Raw genomic sequence first — 19,161 nt, forward strand, 5'->3', positions numbered from 1 at the left:
CAGAAACAGCGCCATTCCTGGACAGAGGTCAAGTGCGGCAGTGCAGCTCAGTAACATTCATTTAGATGGAGCTGCATTACCAGACACAACCAGCGGCGCTAGTATGGCACTGTGGATACCCAATATACTCCCCTCCAATTATTTCCTGATGGTATATCAGGCTGGACAGTGGTCGGGGCCCTATATTATGGTAAAATCATATGCTATGGGTCTGTGTTACAGGAATTTCCCTTTAAAAGGGGTTGTCCTACCAAGGAATCTTATTCCCTATAACCCCAGTGATCTGACACTTTTTGTTCTGGAGGATAGGATTTTAGTTTCTTTAAGTGGACAACCTTAAGCTTCCATACTTCTATGGGAGCCAGATATTTCCATCACATTGATTGAATTTGGGTATTGACTTGCAAATCCGGGGGTACAAATACAACAATGTGCACCCCCAAATTGGAATATGCATCACTGACAAGCAAACGGTACCAGATAAATTTTACTGCATTCATATTTTGGGTTTTAAGAAAGGTGGTTGTATGTTCTTGGAGATTGTGTTAATAAAGTTGATTGACGAAAGCACTAACCTAGTCACAGAGAAGCAGAGAAACCAATCACTGCACGGCTTTGTTTTAATAAACTGCTCTGATATAATGAAAGCTGTGCTGTGATTGGTTGCTAGGGGACGATAGAGACAAGGCCTAATGGATGAAGGATGCCTCAGAGAAACCAATCAGTTTAACCTCCATTTTCAAAATTTCAACTGAATTTCTTTTTCTAAAGGAAACAGCTACTCCATTTTTTTTATAATAAACACAGCTGCGGAATCGTTACAATGTGCCAGCATAGAAAGTGTAAATCTATTGCAGTCTATCCCTGCGCATACACAGCTGAGGAATAGTTACAATGTGCCAGCATAGAAAGTGTAAATCTATTGTAGTCCAGTCCTGCGCACACAGCTGAGGAATCGTTACACTGTACCATTGCAGAGGGTTACCATCTTAATCCAGTCACTGCTCACACAGTGTTGTCACAGTGTGCCAGGACAGGGGGTGTAAACATATCCCTGTCTAGTCCTGCTCACTCAGCTGAGACACTGTTACAATGTGCCAGTGGAGGGGATGTAAACCTCAGGAATCTTTCCAATGTGTTTTTGGACAATGCAAAAGTCTCTCCTAATCTAGTCCTGTTCAGTCAGCGCAGCATCTGTTACAGTGTATCAGCGCAGAGGGAAAAAGCCCATCCTAATCTAGGCCTGCTTAGACAGCTGAGGGATTGTTACAATGTGCCAGTTTTAGTAATATTCCGGAATTATTTAGATACTGGTAATGGTGAGGCCATAGATCTCAGAGTGTTTACTCACCGTGCCCAGGCATCAGAGGTCTCCTCACTATGGCGGAGCTCCGACTCCACTCCATATAATAAAACATAATAATAATAAAGCCTTTACCTGCACATTAATCATTAACCCCCTGGAGATAAGGGCCGCACCCAGCACGACTGTACCCGGCTCAATCCTAGGCATATAAAGGGTTATTTTATAGCAGAGTGAGCGCTCACAGATTACACAGCCAAATCAGTCCCTGTCCCCATGGGGCTCACAATCTAATCCACCAGTATGTTTTTGGAGTGTGCGAGGAAACATACAAACTCTTTGCAGATGTTGATCTTGATGGGACTTGAACCCATGACCCCAGGACCGCTTGGGGCACTCTGCTCCATGTGTAACTACCCCTATAGCTGTCAGAGCACCAGGGGTCCAAAACTTCAGGGTGGACCACCTTCCTATTTAAACCCTTTGTATGAGGGAGAGGACTGTGATGTTACTGTATATGTGAAGGTGGGCACTTTGATGAACCTGTATATTTGGGAGCACTGTGGTGGTGGTGTATATGAGGGGCACTGTAATGGTAGTGTCTATGTATGTGGACGTGCTGTGATGGTTCTGTATATGAGGGGGCACTGTGATGGTAGTGTATATGAGGGGCACTGTGATGTGTATATAAGGGGGCACTGTGATGGTAGTGTATATGAGGGGCACTGTGATGGTAGTGTATATGAGGGGCACTGTGATGTGTATATAAGGGGGCACAATAGGAATTTATTTGCAGGGTCACTCCTTCCCTCCTTCCTCTCAGGTCTCTGCACCTGGAAGGAGAGGTCACAGATAAATGACCTTTAGTTGCCACAGGGTTCTGCCTTTTACAACACACAGGTGTTAATGGATGGGGCCCTCAGGGGCCAGAGCTGTACATAACCTGCAGATCAGCGCCCACATTCCTCATTCCCCTGTAGTTGTCAGCGCTGCCCCTAGTGGACAAATTGAAATTTACACAGATTGTTAGATCAGTGCCCCTCGCAGATATATCACATACAGGCAGTCCCCGGGTTACATACAAGATAGGGACTGTAGGTTTGTTCTTAAGTTGAGTTTGTATGTAAGTCGGAACTGTATATTTTATCATTGTAATCCCAGCCAGAACTTTTTTGGTCTGTGTGACAATTGGATTTTAAAAATGTTGGGTTGTCATAAGAATCAATATTAACACTAAAGCTTCATTACAGACACATTTAATAACTGTTACAGCTGATTATTGTAGCCTGGGGCTAAAGTACAGTAAATTACCAATATCCAGAGGCCCGTTTGTAACTATGGGTCGTATGTAAGTCGAGTGTTCTTAAGTAGGGGACCGCCTGTATTAGGAAGACGAGTTTCATATTTTTTTTTTTACTATTTTATTAGATTTTAAGCTTAAAATTAAAAGCTTAAGATTAATTGCTTAAAAGTAGAAATTTCAGTTTTTTTCCACTTAAAAAGCTGCAATCATCTTGTTTGTTGGTTAAAAAAAAAAAAAAAAAAAAGAGCCAGTAAGAAAACACACACAAATAAAAACGAAAAATTGTGACTGACACGAAGTGATTAATACCACGTGGTGTATTTTTCGGAAAATTCATTGTTGCAGTTGCAAAGTGATGACACTAGGGGGAGATATAAGGGTGGGGCCCCTGGGTGACAGTATATAGGGGCCCGGCTATGGCTCTGTGCACACTGGGGGAATGACCCTCTATTGAAAAGTTACTTGGAGCCTTGGTGTGGTGTTGGCGGAGGACCACATAGGACTACAACTCCCAACATGGCCTGGCCGTAGTAATAACAGAGAGTCATAGCAGGTGGCAGCAGCTTCATGTAGGACTACAAAGCCCAGAATATCAGGACTGGGGGGCGTAGGACACAACAACAGTGATTAGTAACAGACATTGAAGCAACTACCCATATCATGTATTACTGCAGCTCATCCAGAGCTCCCTGGTTCATGAATATAATACTAGAGATGGGGCGATGTGAGGTCAGTGCAGGGGTCATCACTCTCTGGAGATTATAATAATGAGAGACTAGAAGCAAATGTATAAGAAACATCACCTTTATTATCTATAAAATACTATATACAGATACGGTATATACATAAAGGGGGACACCGGGGGGGAGGGGATGACCCCCACACACAGCCATGATCTCCACATGGGTAACAGATGTAGCAGAGATGTCATTGTGCTGTTCTCTGCTAGGTCCTCCGGGGGGCGCTCTGCTCATGTCTTGCAGCAGTACACACAATCCTTACTACCCCTACAGCAGTTACAGCAGAAGACACAGATAGAGAGGACGGAGTGACGCTTCATGCGGAGGAGATAATCCTGGAGGAGGGAGAGAAGAGATGAGCGGGAGGGAAAGAATATTCTGTCTATCTATCTATCTATCTCATATCTATGTCATATCTATCTATCTATCTCCTATCTCTGTCATATCTATCTATCTATCTATCTTTCTCATATCTATCTATCTATCTATCTATCTATCTATCTCATATCGATCTATCTATCTCCTATCTATCTATCTATCTATCTATCTATCTATCTATCTATCTATCTATCTATCTATCTCATATCTATCTATATATCTCATATCTATGTCATATCTATCTATCTATCTATCTATCTATCTATCTCATATCTATGTCATATCTATCTATCTATCTCCTATCTATCTATCTCCTATCTATCTATCTCCTATCTATCTTTCTCATATCTATCTATCTATCTCCTATCTATCTCATATCTATCTATCATCTATCTATCTATCTATCTATCTATCTATCTATCTCCTATCTATCTCCTATCTATCTATCTATCTATCTATCTATCTATCTATCTATCTATCATCTATCTATCTATCTATCTATCTATCTATCTATCTCTCTATCTCCTATCTATCTATCTATCTATCTATCTCCTATCTATCTATCTATCTATCTATCTATCTATCTATCTATCTATCTATCTATCTATCTATCTCACATCTATCTATATATCTCATATCTATGTCATATCTATCTATCTATCTATCTCCTATCTATCTATCTCCTATCTATCTATCTCCTATCTATCTATCTCCTATCTATCTTTCTCATATCTATCTATCTATCTCCTATCTATCTCATATCTATCTATCATCTATCTATCTATCTATCTATCTATCTATCTATCTATCTCCTATCTATCTCCTATCTATCTATCTATCTATCTATCTATCTATCTATCTATCTATCATCTATCTATCTATCTATCTATCTATCTATCTATCTATCTATCTATCTATCTCTCTATCTCCTATCTATCTATCTATCTATCTCCTATCTATCTATCTATCTATCTATCTTCTATCTATCTATCTATCTATCTATCTATCTATCTATCTCCTATCTATCTATCTATCTATCTATCTATCTATCTATCTATCTCCTATCTATCTATCTATCTATCTATCTATCTATCTATCTCTCTATCTATCTCCTATCTATCTATCTATCTATCTATCTATCTATCTCCTATCTATCTCTCTATCTCCTATCTATCTATCATCTATCTATCTATCTATCTATCTATCTATCTATCTATCTATCTATCTATCTATCTATCTATCTATCTATCTATCTATCTCTCTCTCTACCCCACACCCATACAGTATAATATGATGCTATTAGTATACACCTCGTTGCTGGGAGACACTTACCTGTACTCTGGGATTCTCTGTTTGCTGCAGGGGGAGACGTTCCGCAGATTTCTCCATCTCGTTCTGTAGTGTGAGAGATACACGGGAGGAATTAGAGGAATGTAGAATCTTGTGGATGTAGCAGAGTTGAGTGCGAGACGTTACACTGTATCATCTGCAGCTTCATATCACAACCCATGATCAGAATAGACGCACTGCATCACCGTGTCAGGGTCAGCTCTGCTACATCATAATACAAGTAAAATATGACATATAACTATATATCTATTACACTTAAAGGGGAGTTCCACTTTCATCTCAATTGTGCCTAAAAATGTAGAGACTGCCGACTGCCTTGAGAAACTGTCTACTTATTTACTATATAAATGATCTCATTAGTAAGTGTAGCTATAAGAGAACTCTTAAAGGGACGGCTCCACTTAAAGGAAATGATCACTTTGGGTTTTCATTGTTGTAACTTATACAGGAAGATTTAAATAACACTTCTCCAATATTCTTCCATCATCTATAATGTTTAGTTTATGTCCTGAAGCTCGTAAGAAAACTAGTTAAGTACCGATACGCATGGTCATGTGACTTCTCTTATCTCCTTACTGTGGCTTTACTGAGCATTATAGGTTATCAAGGTATATTAGTAACTTGTCACTAAAGTCACTCTCTAATTGTGTGAGCAAAGAAATACAACAATGAACTGTCCCTTAAAGTCCATTAAGGTTCCACTGCCCCACTAAAGTGGAAAGTACCCAGAATGGAGATGCCCTTTAAATTAGGTTTTATAGAGAACTAACCCCAGTGATGGAGGCGCTGAGCCCCTGGTGGAGGAGGATGGAGATGAGGAGGAGGCAGAGGGTGAGGGTCTTCATGGTCTTCAGGAGGTGAAGGTCTGTGTGTCCAGCAGGTGAGCTCAGTCTTCAATGGCTCCACCAGGGGACAGGACGCTATTTAAGGGCAGTGTCCAGCCCAGAGGTCACAGCAGGGGTCACATCTCTGATAATCCCTGGCGCCTTCTGTTTGTTTATTTCTTTACTGGAAAAGTAGATTTCCAAATTCTCTCCTGTTTTGGGGAGTTTTAACATTTCTTACAGTTAATGGAGCTGAAAAATGGGGAAATTCCAGGAAATCAGAAATCCAAGGGAACGAGCAAAGAAGATCACAACACAATTATATAATCCTGCAACAGTAGTTATATCCTGTACATAGGGGGCAGTATTATAGTAGTTATATCCCTGTACATAGGGGGCAGTATTATAGTAGTTATATTCTTGTACATAGGGGCAGTATTATAGTAGTTATATTCCTGTACATAGGGGGCAGTATTATAGTAGTTATATTCTTGTACATAGGGGCAGTATTATAGTAGTTATATTCCTGTACATAGGGGGCAGTATTATAGTAGTTATATTCATGTACATAGGGGGCAGTATTATAGTAGTTATATTCCTGTACATAGGGGGCAGTATTATAGTAGTTATATTCTTGTACATAGGGGGCAGTATTATAGTAGTTATATTCTTGTACATAGGGGGCAGTATTATAGTAGTTATATTCCTGTACATAGGGGGCAGTATTATAGTAGTTATATTCTTGTACATAGGGGGGCAGTATTATAGTAGTTATATACTTGTACATAGGGGGCAGTATTACAGTAGTTATATTCCTGTACATAGGGGGCAGTAATATAGTAGATATATTCTTGTACATAGGGGGAAGTATTATAGTAGTTATATTCCTGTACATAGGGGCAGTATTATAGTAGTTATATTCCTGTAAATAGGGGGCAGTAATATAGTAGATATATTCTTGTACATAGGGGGAAGTATTATAGTAGTTATATTCCTGTACATAGGGGCAGTATTATAGCAGTTATATTCCTGTACATAGGGGGCAGTATTATAGTAGTTATATTCTTGTACATAGGGGGCAGTATTATAGTAGTTATATTCTTGTACATAGGGGGCAGTAATATAGTAGATATATTCTTGTACATAGGGGGAAGTATTATAGTAGTTATATTCTTGTACATAGGGGGCAGTATTATAGTAGTTATATTCTTGTACATAGGGGGCAGTATTATAGTAGTTATATTCTTGTACATAGGGAGCATTATTATAGTAGTTATATTCCTGTACATAGGGGCAGTATTATAGTAGTTATATTCTTGTACATAGGGGGCAGTATTATAGTAGTTATATTCTTGTACATAGGGGGCAGTATTATAGTAGTTATATTCCTGTACATAGGGGGCAGTATTATAGCAGTTATATTCTTGTACATAAGGGGCAGTATTATAGTAGTTATATTCTTGTACATAGGGGGCAGTATTATAGTAGTTATATTCCTGTACATAGGGGGCAGTATTATAGTAGTTATATTCTTGTACATAGGGGGCAGTATTATAGTAGTTATATTCTTGTACATAGGGGGCAGTATTATAGTAGTTATATTCTTGTACATAGGGGGCAGTATTATAGTAGTTATATTCTTGTACATAGGGGGCAGTATTATAGTAGTTATATTCTTGTACATAGGGGGCAGTATTATAGTAGTTATATTCCTGTACATAGGGGGCAGTATTATAGCAGTTATATTCTTGTACATAAGGGGCAGTATTATAGTAGTTATATTCTTGTACATAGGGGGCAGTATTATAGTAGTTATATTCCTGTACATAGGGGGCAGTATTATAGTAGTTATATTCTTGTACATAGGGGGCAGTATTATAGTAGTTATATTCTTGTACATAGGGGGCAGTATTATAGTAGTTATATTCTTGTACATAGGGGGCAGTATTATAGTAGTTATATTCTTGTACATAGGGGGCAGTATTATAGTAGTTATATTCTTGTTCATTGGGGGCAGTATTATAGTAGTTATATTCCTGTACATAGGGGGCAGTATTATAGTAATTATATTCCTGTACATAGGGGGCAGTATTATAGTAGCTATATTCTTGTACATAGGGGGCAGTATTATAGTAGTTATATTCTTGTACATAGGGGGCAGTATTATAGTAGTTATATTCTTGTACATAGGGGGCAGTATTATAGTAGTTATATTCTTGTACATAGGGGGCAGTATTATAGTAGTTATATTCTTGTACATAGGGGGCAGTATTATAGTAGTTATATTCTTGTACATAGGGGGCAGTATTATAGTAGTTATATTCTTGTACATAGGGGGCAGTATTATAGTAGTTATATTCCTGTACATAGGGGGCAGTATTATAGTAATTATTTTCCTGTACATAGGGGGCAGTATTATAGTAGTTATATTCCTGTACATAGGGGGCAGTATTATAGTAGTTATATTCCTGTACATAGGGGGCAGTATTATAGTAATTATATTCCTGTACATAAAGGGCAGTATTATAGCAGATTTTTTTTCTATTTCTCTGACGTGTATTGATATGTGATAAGTTTGGGTTGCAGTGAGGGGTGTGTGGATGATCTGCACAGTGTGTGCCTGTACCCGCGCTCCACCTCTCGTAGTAGTCTGTGTGTTGTGTTTATGTCCTGGCGCAGGTCTTATCATGAGACACCCAGAATCACAGTCTCCTCATCAAGGACGACCCATAAAAATGTGACCTCAGCCCAGAGAGTTTACAATTTTGACACATAAGTTACTGTCACACTACAGTATTCCACAACTACGGGTAAAAATATCTTCACTCAGTAAATATAGAACAAGCAAGAAAAACACAAATTACCGAAAACTGGGTCATAAGGGGAACAGGGGGGTCAATTCTGCTGAGGGGGAACTGGCCTTAAATACAACTGTACCCGTACAGGAAGACCAGACCCTACTCTGAGAGACCACACAAAGGAGAGAACATCTCACACAGTCACAGACAATGAAATCCTCCACAATCTGCATCATCCTCATCCTCTCCATAACCTGTCACCGGAGTCACAGTGTCTCTATAGCTGCGGTATGTCACAAATCATCACAGGGGGCAGTATTATAGTAGTTATATTCCTGTACATAGGGGGCAGTATTATAGTAGTTATATTCCTGTACATAGGGGGCAGTATTATAGTAGTTATATTCTTGTACATAGGGGCAGTATTATAGTAGTTATATTCCTGTACATAGGGGGCAGTATTATAGTAGTTATATTCTTGTACATAGGGGGCAGTATTATAGTAGTTATATTCCTGTACATAGGGGGCAGTATTATAGTAGTTATATTCTTGTACATAGGGGGCAGTATTATAGTAGTTATATTCCTGTACATAGGGGGCAGTATTATAGTAGTTATATTCTTGTACATAGGGGGCAGTATTATAGTAGTTATATTCTTGTACATAGGGGCAGTATTATAGTAGTTATATTCCTGTACATAGGGGGCAGTATTATAGTAGTTATATTCTTGTACATAGGGGGCAGTATTATAGTAGTTATATTCCTGTACATAGGGGGCAGTATTATAGTAGTTATATTCTTGTACATAGGGAGCAGTATTATAGTAGTTATATTCTTGTACATAGGGGGCAGTATTATAGTAGTTATATTCTTGTACATAGGGGGCAGTATTATAGTAGTTATATTCTTGTACAAAAGTGGCAGTATTATAGTAGTTATATTCCTGTACATAGGGGGCAGTATTATAGTAGTTATATTCTTGTACATAGGGGGCAGTATTATAGTAGTTATATTCTTGTACATAGGGGGCAGTATTATAGTAGTTATATTCCTGTACATAGGGGGCAGTATTATAGTAGTTATATTCTTGTACATAGGGGGCAGTATTATAGTAGTTATATTCCTGTACATAGGGGGCAGTATTATAGTAGTTATATTCTTGTACATAGGGGGCAGTATTATAGTAGTTATATTCTTGTACATAGGGGGCAGTATTATAGTAGTTATATTCCTGTACATAGGGGGCAGTATTATAGTAGTTATATTCTTGTGCATAGGGAGCAGTATTATAGTAGTTATATTCCTGTACATAGGGGGCAGTATTATAGTAGTTATATTCTTGTACATAGGGACAGTATTATAGTAGTTATATTCATGTACATAGGGACAGTATTATAGTAGTTATATTCCTGTACATAGGGGGCAGTATTATAGTAGTTATATTCCTGTACATAGGGGGCAGTATTATAGTAGTTATATTCTTGTACATAGGGGGCAGTATTCTAGTAGTTATATTCCTGTACATAGGGGGCAGTATTCTAGTAGTTATATTCTTGTACATAGGGGCAGTATTATAGTAGTTATATTCCTGTACATAGGGGGCAGTATTATAGTAGTTATATTCCTGTACATAGGGGGCAGTATTATAGTAGTTATATTCTTGTACATAGGGGGCAGTATTATAGTAGTTATATTCTTGTACATAGGGGGCAGTATTATAGTAGTTATATTCCTGTACATAGGGGGCAGTATTATAGAAGTTATATTCTTGTACATAGGGGGCAGTATTATAGTAGTTATATTCATGTACATAGGGGGCAGTATTATAGTAGTTATATTCCTGTACATAGGGGGCATTATTATAGTAGTTATATTCCTGTACATAGGGGGCAGTATTATAGTAGTTATATTCTTGTACATAGGGGGCAGTATTCTAGTAGTTATATTCTCTTACATAGGAGGCAGTATTATAGTAGTTATATTCCTGTACATAGGGGGCAGTATTATAGAAGTTATATTCTTGTACATAAGGGGCAGTATTATAGTAGTTATATTCTTGTACATATGGGGCAGTATTATAGTAGTTATATTCTTGTACATAGGGGGCAGTATTATAGTAGTTATATTCCTGTACATAGGGGCAGTATTATAGTAGTTATATCCCTGTACATAGGGGGCAGTATTATAGTAGTTATATTCCTGTACATAGGGGGCAGTATTATAGTAGTTATATTCTTGTACATAGGGGGCAGTATTATAGTAGTTATATTCTTGTACATAGGGGGCAGTATTATAGTAGTTATATTCCTGTACATAGGGGGCAGTATTATAGTAGTTATATTCTTGTGCATAGGGAGCAGTATTATAGTAGTTATATTCCTGTACATAGGGGGCAGTATTATAGTAGTTATATTCTTGTACATAGGGACAGTATTATAGTAGTTATATTCATGTACATAGGGACAGTATTATAGTAGTTATATTCCTGTACATAGGGGGCAGTATTATAGTAGTTATATTCCTGTACATAGGGGGCAGTATTATAGAAGTTATATTCTTGTACATAGGGGCAGTATTATAGTAGTTATATTCTTGTACATAGGGGGCAGTATTATAGTAGATATATTCTTGTACATAGGGGGCAGTATTATAGTAGTTATATTCTTGTACATAGGGGGCAGTATTATAGTAGTTATATTCTTGTACATAGGGGGCAGTTTAATAGTAGTTATATTCTTGTACATAGGGGGCAGTATTATAGTAGTTATATTCCTGTACATAGGGGCAGTATTATAGTAGTTATATCCCTGTACATAGGGGCAGTATTATAGTAGTTATATTCCTGTACATAGGGGCAGTATTATAGTAGTTATATCCCTGTACATAGGGGGCAGTATTATAGTAGTTATAATCCTGTACATAGGGGCAGTATTATAGTAGTTATATCCCTGTACATAGGGGGCAGTATTATAGTAGTTATATTCCTGTACATAGGGGCAGTATTATAGTAGTTATATTCTTGTACATAGGGGGAGTATTATAGTAGATATATTCTTGTACATAGGGGGCAGTATTATAGTAGTTATATTCTTGTACATAGGGGCAGTATTATAGTAGTTATATTCTTGTACATAGGGGGCAGTATTATAGTAGTTATATTCTTGTACATAGGGGGCAGTATTTTAGTAGTTATATTCTTGTACATAGGGGGCAGTATTATAGTAGTTATAATCTTGTACATAGGGGGCAGTATTATAGTAGTTATATTCTTGTACATAGGTGGCAGTATTATAGTAGTTATATTCCTGTACATAGGGGGCAGTATTATAGTAGTTATAATCTTGTACATAGGGGGCAGTATTATAGTAGTTATATTCTTGTACATAGGTGGCAGTATTATAGTAGTTATATTCCTGTACATAGGGGGCAGTATTATAGTAGTTATATTCTTGTACATAGGGGGCAGTATTATAGTAGTTATATTCTTGTACATAGCGGGCAGTATTATAGTAGTTATATTCCTGTACATAGGGGGCAGTATTATAGTAGTTATATTCTTGTACATAGGGGGCAGTATTATAGTAGTTATATTCCTGTACATAGGGGGCAGTATTATAGTAGTTATATTCTTGTACATAGGGGGCAGTATTATAGTAGTTATATTCTTGTACATAGGGGGCAGTATTATAGTAGTTATATTCCTGTACATAGGGGGCAGTATTATAGTAGTTATATTCTTGTGCATAGGGAGCAGTATTATAGTAGTTATATTCCTGTACATAGGGGGCAGTATTATAGTAGTTATATTCTTGTACATAGGGACAGTATTATAGTAGTTATATTCATGTACATAGGGACAGTATTATAGTGGTTATATTCCTGTACATAGGGGGCAGTATTATAGTAGTTATATTCCTGTACATAGGGGGCAGTATTATAGTAGTTATATTCTTGTACATAGGGGGCAATATTCTAGTAGTTATATTCCTGTACATAGGGGGCAGTATTCTAGTAGTTATATTCTTGTACATAGGAGCAGTATTATAGTAGTTATATTCCTGTACATAGGGGGCAGTATTATAGTAGTTATATTCTTGTACATAGGGGGCAGTATTATAGTAGTTATATTCCTGTACATAGGGGGCAGTATTATAGTAGTTATATTCTTGTACATAGGGGGCAGTATTATAGTAGTTATATTCTTGTACATAGGGGGCAGTATTATAGTAGTTATATTCCTGTACATAGGGGGCAGTATTATAGTAGTTATATTCTTGTACATAGGGGGCAGTATTCTAGTGGTTATATTCTTGTACATAGAAGGCAGTATTATAGTAGTTATATTCCTGTACATAGGGGGCAGTATTATAGAAGTTATATTCTTGTACATAGGGGGCAGTATTATAGTAGTTATATTCTTGTACATAGGGGGCAGTATTATAGTAGTTATATTCTTGTACATAGGGGGCAGTATTATAGTAGTTATATTCCTGTACATAGGGGCAGTATTATAGTAGTTATATCCCTGTACATAGGGGGCAGTATTATAGTAGTTATATTCCTGTACATAGGGGGAGTATTATAGTAGATATATTCTTGTACATAGGGGGAGTATTATAGTAGATATATTCTTGTACATAGGGGGCAGTATTATAGTAGTTATATTCTTGTACATAGGGGCAGTATTATAGTAGTTATATTCTTGCACATAGGGGGCAGTATTATAGTAGTTATATTCTTGTACATAGGGGGCAGTATTATAGTAGTTATAATCTTGTACATAGGGGGCAGTATTATAGTAGTTATATTCTTGTACATAGGGGGCAGTATTATAGTAGTTATATTCTTGTACATAGGTGGCAGTATTATAGTAGTTATATTCTTGTACATAGGAGGCAGTATTATAGTAGTTATATTCTTGTACATAGGGAGCAGTATTATAGTAGTTACATTCTTGTACATAGGGGGCAGTATTATAGTAGTTATATTCTTGTACATAGGGGGCAGTATTATAGTAGTTATATTCTTGTACATCGGGGGCAGTATTATAGTAGTTATATTCTTGTACATAGGGGGCAGTATTATAGTAGTTATATTCCTGTACATAGGGGGCAGTAATATAGTAGCTATATTCTTGTACATAGGGGGCAGTAATATAGTAGTTATATTCCTGTACATAGGGGGCAGTATTATAGTAGTTATATTCCTGTACATAGGGGGCAGTATTATAGTAGTTATATTCCTGTACATAGGGGGCAGTATTATAGTAGTTATATTCCTGTACATAGGGGCAGTATTATAGTAGTTATATTCCTGTACATAGGGGGCAGTATTATAGTAGTTATATTCTTGTACATAGGGGCAGTATTATAGTAGTTATATACTTGTACATAGGGGGCAATATTATAGTAGTTATATTCTTGTACATAGGGGGCAGTATTATAGTAGTTATATTCTTGTACATAGGGGGCAGTATTATAGTAGTTATATTCTTGTACATAGGGGGCAGTATTATAGTAGTTATATTCCTGTACATAGGGAGTAGTATTATAGTAGTTATATTCCTGTACATAGGGGGCAGTATTATAGTAGTTATATTCCTGTACATAGGAGCAGTATTATAGTAGTTATATTCTTGTACATAGGGGGCAGTATTATAGTAGTTATATTCTTGTACATAGGGGCAGTATTATAGTAGTTATATTCCTGTACATAGGGGCAGTATTATAGTAGTTATATACTTGTACATAGGGGGCAATATTATAGTAGTTATATTCTTGTACATAGGGGGCAGTATTATAGTAGTTATATACTTGTACATAGGGGGCAATATTATAGTAGTTATATACTTGTACATAGGGGGCAGTATTATAGTAGTTATATTCTTGTACATAGGGGGCAGTATTATAGTAGTTATATTCTTGTACATAGGGGGCAGTATTATAGTAGTTATATTCTTGTACATAGAGGGCAGTATTATAGTAGTTATATTCCTGTACATAGGGGGCAGTATTATAGTAGTTATATTCCTGTACATAGGGGGCAGTATTATAGTAGTTATATTCTTGTACATAGGGGGCAGTATTATAGTAGTTATATTCCTGTACATAGGGGGCAGTATTATAGTAGTTATATTCTTGTACATAGGGGGCAGTATTATAGTAGTTATATTCTTGTACATAGGGGGCAGTATTATAGAAGTTATATTCTTGTACATGGGGGCAGTATTATAGTAGTTATATTCTTGTACATAGGGGGCAGTATTATAGTAGTTATATTCTTGTACATAGGGGGCAGTATTATAGTAGTTATATTCTTGTACATAGGGGGCAGTATTATAGTAGTTATATTCCTGTACATAGGGGGCAGTATTATAGTAGATATATTCTTGTACATGGGGGCAGTATTATAGTAGTTATATTCTTGTACATAGGGGGCAGTATTATAGTAGTTATATTCTTGTACATAGGGGGCAGTATTATAGTAGTTATATTCTTGTACATAGGGGGCAGTATTATAGTAGATATATTCTTGTACATGGGGGCAGTATTATAGTAGTTATATTCTTGTACATAGAGGGCAGTATTATAGTAGTTATATTCTTGTACATAGGGGGCAGTATTATAGTAGTTATATTCTTGTACATAGGGGGCAGTATTATAGTAGTTATATTCCTGTACATAGGGGCAGTATTATAGTAGTTATATTCTTGTACATAGGGGCAGTATTATAGTAGTTATATTCTTGTACATAGGGGCAGTATTATAGTAGTTATATTCTTGTACATAGGGGGTAGTATTATAGTAGTTATATTCTTGTACATAGGGGGCAGTATTATAGTAGTTATATTCCTGTACATAGGGGGCAGTATTATAGTAGTTATATTCTTGTACGTAGGGGGCAGTATTATAGTAGTTATATTCTTGTACATAGGGGGCAGTATTATAGTAGTTATATTCCTGTACATAGGGGGCAGTATTATAGTAGCTATATTCTTGTACATAGGGGGCAGTATTATAGTAGTTATATTCTTGTACATAGGGGGCAGTATTATAGTAGATATATTCTTGTACATAGGGGGCAGTATTATAGTAGTTATATTCCTGTACATAGGGGGCAGTATTATAGTAGCTATATTCTTGTACATAGGGGGCAGTATTATAGTAGTTATATTCTTGTACATAGGGGGCAGTATTATAGTAGATATATTCTTGTACATGGGGGCAGTATTATAGTAGTTATATTCCTGTACATAGAGGGCAGTATTATAGTAGTTATATTCTTGTACATAGGGGGCAGTATTATAGTAGTTATATTCTTGTACATAGAGGGCAGTATTATAGTAGTTATATTCTTGTACATAGAGGGCATTATTATAGTAGTTATATTCTTGTACATAGAGGGCAGTATTATAGTAGTTATTTGTATATATTTCCCTTCCTTTATTACTTTTAGCTTTTTCAGTTCTCTTTGTATATTGAGGGCCGGGTGTCAGTTCCTGTTTGTTCACCTGTGTCCTGAGGTTATTCTGACCCTTTGTCTGCAGTGAATGGTGATGAGTGATGTCAGGTATCGGACAATGGTGCGAATTATCTGGATGAGTGGACACTTTACACTATTGTCCTTATATTTGTATTTTTGGTGTTACAATATTCGGAGCCCCCACATACGGTACCTACCACTATCCAGAACAGATATCAGTGATACATGAAGAATAAGATGATGATGATGATTGTTGTGTTTCTCTTCATGAAGGCTGACTCCATGGTCTCTATTGGAAACCCCGACCTCCATAATGTGGAAGGATCACATGTACAGGTAGGGGGCGCTGTCGTGTTCTGCTTCTAGAGAATTTTAGTCCTTAGTTTATTATGAAATATGATGACATAAAATCAAAAATATATTAAATTCTTTAAATAATAAAATGTTTATTAGGTGTCGGTAGATCAGTACAGATTGTATTCATCCATGATCCATGATAACTTTTACCTTTAATGACTTCCCCTTTATCTTCTCCCCCCCCAGGAGCCTCTCGCCCGCAGCAGACGACACCTGGGCCTCTCGCTCTGCATCTACTGCTGTAAATGCTGCAGATACAAGGGGTGCGGGTACTGCTGCCGCACCTAGCGTGCCCCAGGGCCACCACCACTCAGTCTGTTTATAATTGATGATGATTTCTTTTTTTTACAATGTATTTATTTGCTAATAAATGTTCTGTGTACATCACAGCGAGCGCTGGGTATTTGTATGAGACATCACATTGTCTCCAAAGAAGAGTGTCTGCAAATACACAGCAAATACACAGCGAATATGCAGCGCATACACAGCGAATACACAGCGATTACACAGCGATTACACGGCGCATACACGGCGCATACACAGCGAATACGCAGCGCATACACAGCGATTACACAGCGATTACACAGCGATTACACGGCGCATACACGGCGCATACACAGCGAATACGCAGCGCATACACAGCGAATACACAGCGAATACACAGCGAATAAACAGCGCATACACAGCGCATACACAGCGAATACACGGCGATTACACGGCGATTACACGGCGAATACACAGCACATACACAGCGAATAAACAGCGCATACACAGCGCATACACAGCGAATATGCAACGAATACACAATGAATACACGGCGCATACACGGCGCATACACAGCGCATACACAGCGATTACACAGCGCATACACAGCGAATACACAGCGATTACACAGCGATTACACGGCAAATACACAGCACATACACAGCGAATAAACAGCGCATACACAGCGCATACACAGCGAATATGCAACGAATACACAATGAATACACGGCGCATACACGGCGCATACACGGCGCATACACAGCGCATACACAGCGAATACACAGCGATTACACAGCGATTACATGGCACATACACAGCGAATACGCAGCACATACACAGCGAATAAACAGCGCATACACAGCGTATACACAGCGCATACACAGCGTATACGCGGCGCATACACAGCGTATACACAGCGATTACACGGCGCATACACAGCACATACACAGCGAATAAAAAGCGCATACACAGCGCATACACAGCGAATATGCAACGAATATGCAACGAATACACAATGAATACACGGCGCATACACGGCGCATACACAGCCAATACACATCTTTATCTGACAACATAAATCCCAAAAAAAAGGTAAAGTAAATAAAAAATTGTGTTTCTTTATTCATAACAAGAATTATCATCAAAAAAGTCCATTTAGAGGGGAACAATACAACACTTCAGGCAATGTCACTATAAGTTATATATAATAACATAAGTACGAGCTCAGTAACAGGTGAAATATAGTTACATAAACAAGTGTTTGCTGCACAATAAATCTACAATAATCATAATACTCAAAGAAGCTTGTTATACGTGACCTATATACTGTCCTGCAGCCATATAGCCGGCGCTGTATATATGGGTCCGCACACTGTTATATAGCGCAGGTAATGTGCCTCCAGGATATTTGTCCCACTTTTTGCGCATGCGCGGTCACTAAACTTGCGCAGCCATATTGGGGCATATTTGCTTACAGTGGTGCTGGAGTTCACAGAAAGTACATTGTCCGTGTATAATGTGCTGTGCGGGGAGTCACTAAGATCGTGCGCCCGATATCCTGCATGTGTCGCTTCCCCGCTCAGGTCCGCCGGAGTTCTCCTTCTTCTTCGTGGTGCATGTAAGTGCATTGTCCGTGTATAATGCGCTGTGCGGGGAGTCACTAAGATCATGCGCCCGATATCCTGCATGTGTTGCTTCCCCGCTCAGGTCCCAGGAGTTCACCTTCTTCTTCCTGGTGCATGTAAGTGCATTGTCCGTGTATAATGCGCTGTGCGGGGAGTCACTAAGATCGTGCGCCCGATATCCTGCATGTGTCGCTTCCCCGCCCAGGTCCCCGGAGTTCACCTTCTTCTTCCTGGTGCATGTAAGTGCATTGTCCGTGTATAATGCGCTGTGCGGGGAGTCACTAAGATCGTGCGCCCGATATCCTGCATGTGTCACTTCCCCGCTCAGGTCCCCGGAGTTCTCCTTCTTCTTCCTGCTGCATGTAAGTGCATTGTCCGTGTATAATGCACTGTGCAGGGAGTCACTAAGATCCTGCGACCAATATCCTGCATGTGTCACTTCCCCACTCAGGTCCCCAGAGTTCTCCTTCTTCTTTGTGGTGCATGTAAGTGCATTGTCCGTGTATAATGCGCTGTGCGGGGAGTCACTAAGATCATGCGCCCGATATCCTGCATGTGTCGCTTCCCCGCTCAGGTCCCCGGAGTTCACCTTCTTCTTCCTGGTGCATGTAAGTGCATTGTCAGTGTATAATGCGCTGTGCAGGGAGTCACTAAGATCCTGCGCCCGATATCCTGCATGTGTCGCTTCCCCGCTCAGGTCCCCAAAGTTCACCTTCTTCTTCCTGGTGCATGTAA

The 19,161-nt window shown here is 38.3% G+C and overlaps 3 protein-coding genes across 6 annotated transcripts in view; 1 reads left to right on the forward strand and 2 right to left on the reverse strand.

Moving 5' to 3' along the window:
* Positions 1-1,432, reverse strand: part of LOC140134579 (NACHT, LRR and PYD domains-containing protein 12-like) — a 34,042-nt gene extending 32,610 nt beyond the window's left edge. For 2 of the 4 annotated variants that reach the window (XM_072154990.1, XM_072154987.1), the window contains exon 1: positions 478-567. The gene's annotated coding sequence lies outside the window, so the exon portion shown is untranslated. The other 2 variants (XM_072154988.1, XM_072154989.1) reach the window with 2 other exon arrangements.
* A 2,018-nt stretch (positions 1,433-3,450) lies between these two features.
* Positions 3,451-5,990, reverse strand: HAMP (hepcidin antimicrobial peptide). Its single transcript, XM_072112982.1, has 3 exons — positions 5,845-5,990; positions 5,057-5,119; positions 3,451-3,681 (listed from the first exon to the last, which is right to left on the reverse strand). The coding sequence occupies exons 1-3, from the start codon at positions 5,917-5,919 to the stop codon at positions 3,577-3,579; spliced, it is 243 nt and encodes an 80-aa protein (XP_071969083.1). The 5' UTR covers positions 5,920-5,990; the 3' UTR covers positions 3,451-3,576.
* Positions 5,991-8,661: 2,671 nt separating this feature from the next.
* Positions 8,662-16,914, forward strand: LOC140065384 (hepcidin-2-like). Its single transcript, XM_072112983.1, has 3 exons — positions 8,662-8,984; positions 16,454-16,516; positions 16,724-16,914. Exons 1-3 carry the CDS (start codon positions 8,907-8,909, stop codon positions 16,823-16,825), a joined length of 243 nt encoding a protein of 80 aa, XP_071969084.1. The 5' UTR covers positions 8,662-8,906; the 3' UTR covers positions 16,826-16,914.
* The last annotated feature ends 2,247 nt before the right edge of the window (positions 16,915-19,161 follow it).

Source organism: Engystomops pustulosus, chromosome 6 (assembly GCF_040894005.1).
Source record: "Engystomops pustulosus chromosome 6, aEngPut4.maternal, whole genome shotgun sequence".
Taxonomy (NCBI): Eukaryota; Metazoa; Chordata; class Amphibia; order Anura; family Leptodactylidae; genus Engystomops; species Engystomops pustulosus.

Coding starts and splice junctions, on each gene's coding strand:
- HAMP (XM_072112982.1), bottom strand. CDS start 5,919: ATGAAGACCCTCACCCTCTGCCTCCTCCTCATCTCCATCCTCCTCCAC. Junction 5,120..5,844: donor TCAGCGCCTCCATCACTGGG/GTTAGTTCTCTA, acceptor CTCACACTACAG/AACGAGATGGAGAAATCTGC. Junction 3,682..5,056: donor CAGAGAATCCCAGAGTACAG/GTAAGTGTCTCC, acceptor TCCCTCCTCCAG/GATTATCTCCTCCGCATGAA.
- LOC140065384 (XM_072112983.1), top strand. CDS start 8,907: ATGAAATCCTCCACAATCTGCATCATCCTCATCCTCTCCATAACCTGT. Junction 8,985..16,453: donor ACAGTGTCTCTATAGCTGCG/GTATGTCACAAA, acceptor CTCTTCATGAAG/GCTGACTCCATGGTCTCTAT. Junction 16,517..16,723: donor TGGAAGGATCACATGTACAG/GTAGGGGGCGCT, acceptor CTCCCCCCCCAG/GAGCCTCTCGCCCGCAGCAG.